Source organism: Clupea harengus, chromosome 1 (genome assembly GCF_900700415.2).
Source record: "Clupea harengus chromosome 1, Ch_v2.0.2, whole genome shotgun sequence".
Taxonomy (NCBI): domain Eukaryota; kingdom Metazoa; phylum Chordata; class Actinopteri; order Clupeiformes; family Clupeidae; genus Clupea; species Clupea harengus.
In genome coordinates this window covers 5,106,859-5,111,858 of record NC_045152.1, presented here as the reverse complement: position 1 = coordinate 5,111,858, position 5,000 = coordinate 5,106,859, and the positions used below count along the sequence as shown (strand labels likewise).

The 5,000-nt window shown below is 46.3% G+C and overlaps 1 protein-coding gene across 2 annotated transcripts in view; it reads left to right on the top strand.

Annotated features, from left to right (window-relative positions):
- The window catches only part of rab11fip4a (RAB11 family interacting protein 4 (class II) a), a 64,323-nt gene that overhangs the window by 49,237 nt on the left and 10,086 nt on the right, over positions 1-5,000 (top strand). For both annotated transcript variants that reach the window (XM_012827165.3, XM_031565263.2), the window contains 3 exons: positions 1-77; positions 1,571-1,738; positions 2,080-2,214. The exon at positions 1-77 is cut by the window's left edge and continues 141 nt beyond it. In XM_012827165.3, coding sequence (XP_012682619.1) covers positions 1-77; positions 1,571-1,738; positions 2,080-2,214 — 380 coding nt within the window. The remainder of the gene's footprint in view (positions 78-1,570; positions 1,739-2,079; positions 2,215-5,000) is intronic.

Here is a 5,000-nt window from a genome sequence, read left to right as displayed (position 1 = left end):
GGCTCGGAATCCTCAGACGGTGGTCGCCACGACGACAAGGATGAAGGGCTAGGGGGGCTCTTCCTGCCGGGAAACAAGTCAGTCTGAAATGAACATATTCTGGTTTTGAGATGTATTCTTTTTTTTACATCTGTTTCCATTGGTTCTTCAGTTAGTCCCATAGTTCTGTTGCTAACAATTTTAATGTTTTAATGGAAAAATAACACAGCTGTAGCAAGGAAAAATCTCTGGCAAATCATCCCATAATAAGAGGCCCAGGGACTAGTTTAGTGTAGTGCTGAATGGTGTGGCCATGGAGATAGCAGGTGAACGGACCTGGGCCAGCCCTGGGCCGAATCATCTCCACTGTCGGCTCTACCCGGCTGCTGACTCCACTGTTTCAGTGCTGTATTGAGCTTATTGTTACACCAGGTTTTTATTGCCCTTAGCTTGACTGTTCTCTCCCTTGTACGTCGCTTTGGACAAAAGCGTCTGCTAAATGACTAAATGTAAATGTTCTACAGTCTTGGCTCTTTCCCTCACACCACGAGGAGCTGTAAAGACAGACTTACTGGCGGTGCTGGGCTAGGCTAATTACGCTGAAATGTGTTTACATTCTGAGTCGTTATAGCCAAGAATATTTCCTGTTTGTTTTAGCGACCAACTGAGACGTAAACCATTATAGATAACATCTTCCTGCGTGTGCGGATCCAGTGAAATAAGACAAAATGTCTCCCCACACCTCAGGTCAGCTGCAGCTGTATGTGTGTGTCTTCATGCACTGATGTGAGATTGCCTCAGTATGCAGATATTCAGATTCAGTTCCCAATTACAAAAAGTGTTTCTGCAAGAGGGTGAAAATGAAGTATATCTCCTCATATTGGTCCCCTACAGTTAATATATTGCGTTGTGAAGTATGTGCTTGAAGTATGTGCTTATTCTGCAACTTCATTTGGATGGCCTACAGAAATATTTTATAAATCATCATACAGATAACTGAGGAATGCAAATAATCTTAGATTTGGGGTCAGGATTAGTATCAGGTAATGCTCAAGGTTGGTTGGCTGTTGACAGGAAGCTGGGCTTAGCTGACAGATGTCAGGAAAGTTTGTTGAATATTTGCTTTGTTGACTTAAGCATCCCTGAATGTCTCATCAGTTTCAACTACTACCACACCTGATTATCCAGCATTTAGGAACAGATTTCATATCTACACACAGACTTCACGTTAAACAGTACAAGATCACCAATGGCAATGTGGTAGGGTTAGCACATGGTTAATAATGCCATCACTAGCTCACTCACTTCTCATTGGCTGCCATGGGATTTCAACCAATAGCTCTTCAGTTGCCAGCTCAGATTTTCCGTTGTAGAGCCACCTGGCCTCCATGCTAAAGGTGACGATATACAGTGTTACGGACCGATGTTGTTTGGTCAACAACAACACATTTTTATCTGGAGAACTTAAATCATCAGCAGGCAACTTGTGGTGAATATCCAATCAGAACATTAGGAGCTGACCATGTGATCGCCTGGCAACATTGCTCGATCAGTTACCCCATGTATCATCATCTGTCTATTGGCCTTTCAGCTCCGGTCAGCTGATCCCCTCAGCTTCTGCGTCCGTCATCTCCAACGAGGAGCAGTTTGAGGACTACGGCGAGGGCGAGGATGTGGACTTCACTCCCAGCAGCCCCTGCCCTGACGACGAGACACGCACCAACGGCTTCTCCGACCTCGGCTCCTCGCTACCCTCCAGGTGTCTGTTTTCTCTAATGTGTTTACACACACGGTTCTGATGGTGTGTTTTGTGTTTGTTCTGCCTGTGTGTTCTAACGGTGTGTTCTGCCTGTGTGTTCTAACGGTGTGTTCTGCCTGTGTGTTCTGACGGTGTGTTCTGACTGTGTGTTCTGACTGTATGTTCTGATGGTGTGTTCTGACGGTGTGTTCTGATGGTGTGTTCTGCCTGTGTGTTCTGCCTGTGTGTTCTGCCGGTGTGTTCTGACTGTGTGTTCTGCCTGTGTTCTGACTGTGTGTTCTGCCTGTGTGTTCTGACGGTGTTCTGACTGTGTGTTCTCTCTTGACGCCTGCGCTCCTCAGTGAGGGTCAGACTCCTCAGAAGATCCGGCACCTGTACAACAGCGAGCTGCTGGATGTCTACTGCACCCAGTGCTGCAAGAAGGTCAACCTGCTGAATGACCTGGAGGCGCGACTCAAGAACCTGAAGGCCAACAGGTCAGTGCAGGGAGCTGTCACACCTAGCTACTTACTGAGGGGCTTTTGGCTGCAAGTGTAGATGATGTGAGGGAGGATTTAGGTATTATTCTGAGAGTATGAATACATTATTCTGAATATGTTACATATTATTCTGAATATGTTATTGAAGACCTCCACTGACACACATTCAGTGCTGTAATATGTGTGTCTAATATGTATGTTTGGTGGCGCATGACATTAAAGACCTCATAATGGTTTAGTGACCGAATATATCAAAAACAAAAACATTGCGACTGTCAAAATGTCCATTACGAAGAACTCTCAGACATGTAGGAATGTTGACATAAATATGGGCATAAATATGGGCATAAATATGGACATAAATATGCAAGACCTCACAGACCTCACTCAACTTGATTGCCCAGGTTTTCCCATCTGGGTCTGAGTCACCATAAGCTCCAGCTCTATCTGGGCTCCAATTTATCAGCAGTTGCAGTAGTGCTTTTGACATCCTTTATATTTCAGCTTGACCCTCTCCCTGAGATTGTGTGTGTGTGTGTGTGGTGTGTGTGTGTGGTTTGTGTGTGTGTGTGTGTGTGTGTGTGTGTGTGTGTGTGTGTGTGTGTGTGTGTGTGTGTGTGTGTGTGTGTGTGTTGTCTTCAGACTGGTTCTATGTCTCCTGCTGTGCAGATAAGCATTATTACTTGGAAAGGGGCTGTGAGGAGACAGGATGGTAAATGAACGATTAAAAAAGTGTGTGGGTGAGGGGTGTGTGTGTGTGTGAGTGGGTGAGGGGTGTGTGAGTGTGTGTGTGTGTGTGTGTGGGTGAGGGGATGTGTGAGTGGGTGAGGGGTGTGTGAGTGTGTGTGTGTGTGTGTGTGGGTGAGGGGTGTGTGAGTGTGTGTGTGTGTGTGTGTGTGTGTGGGTGAGGGGTGTGTGTGGTGTGTGTGTGTGTGTGTGTGGTGTGTGTGTGCGTGTGTGTGTGTGTGTGTGTGCGTGTGGGTGAGGGGTGTGTGTGGTGTGTGTGTGTGTGTGTGTGTGTGTGTGAGTGAGGGGTGTCTTTGTAAATGTTACAGGACAGGGAGCTGTGTATACTTAAGTAGTGTGTGTGTGTGTGTGTGTTTATGTAGATGGGCCTCGATTCAGAGCAGGATTTATAACTTGCCTCACTTTTTCCTTCATCAAACACACACACACACACACACACACACACACACACACACACACACAGCATTCTTAATAGTGGAAGGGCTTCATTTGGATCTGTTTCCATGGTTACCACAGTATCGTAGTTTAAACCAAAGTAGAAGCTGTTTTCGCTTGTCATGAGGCTGTGTGTGTTTGTGTGTGTGTGTTTGTGTGTATGTGTTTTATAATACCATCTCACATTCTCGAGGAATCTCTCCTGATTTCCCGTCCTCCTGGCAGATTTGAAACATGCTGCAGGATCTCCTAATGGCTTTAGTTAGGGCTCTACACTGGCGCTCCGTGCTCGTGTTGCCATGTTTGGACTGAACCAACACTACAGTAAGCCATGTGTGTGATGAAGAGGCGTAGTGGGGGGGAGGGGGATACCCCCCTAAATCCGCGGGTCCTCCTGCGCTAAGCAGCTCGAGTGGCACTCAAATCTTAACGGCCGAGCTGAAGTCTACTCATGGGAAGCACCACAACCCCACGGCTTCATCCAAACCTCTGGCGGATAAGAGGAAGACAGCTACCATCTTCTCTTCAAAGGAGAAAATAAAATCCACGCGAATTAGCATTAGCCTACATAGGCATAATGTGTTATGTGCATATGTGGTGAATTCATAGCCCCATTGTTGAACACTCCTGGTAATTTGGTTGGCTATAATTGCAAGCTTAATACAGCACTGTCTAAGTCAGGAGCGTGAGCAATTCATCACGGGCCCAGGGATGCAGAGACGAGTGCTCATGATCCCTCCTGATATTTCTCATCATTATTCCCGGAGCGTAATAGCTAGCCAGAGGAGTGTTTATGAGGGTTGTGTATTAGACAGGGTGTGGGGGTTCTGTGTGTGTTCACTGCAGTGTTTACAAGGCCTGTGGGGATTGTTGGGTTAGCATCCCTGTGACTGATAAGAGAGGAGAGAGGGTGACACGTACACACACACACGCACGCACGCACGCACACACACACACACACTCACACACACTAAAGGCGTGACAGTGACAGACGAGATAGGCCGAGTCTTACCTGAGGCCTGTGTGTTGATGATGTAACAGTGAGAGGATAGAATGACGTGTCCCCTGACGTTGCGTAACATTTCCCCGGTAACACCCCACCCACTATATTTAGCACAGGTGCACTATTTTTGCCCCATTCCACCTCCTCCTAAGTGATGTGATTATCAGAGTAATCCCTGCACCCAGCAGCAAGCTTAGGGCTCAGAGCCAGGATGGGGACTAGTGGGTGGCTAGTGACTAGTGCCCCCTGTAAGCTTACTGTATCTGTTTCTGCGACTGAACAGTCGGCACTCCATTTTGGCTCAAGAGCACTTTAGGCTGCTCTTTTAAATGAAGGTCAAGTGGGGCCTGAGGAGATGTTGGCTGGGGGAGGTGTATGGTGCTCCCCCACAGATTTAGAGTGGAATCCAACTCCAGGAAAGAGAAACAAAAGGGATGGAGAGAGAATGTGGAATGTGGAAGATGGAAAAATGTTCTATGATTATGCAGTATATATATATATATATATATATATATATATAAATATATAGTGTAAAAATATAGTGTATGTGTCTCTTCATTTTGACAGAATATGAGAGGAGGTCAGATTTAAAGATTTT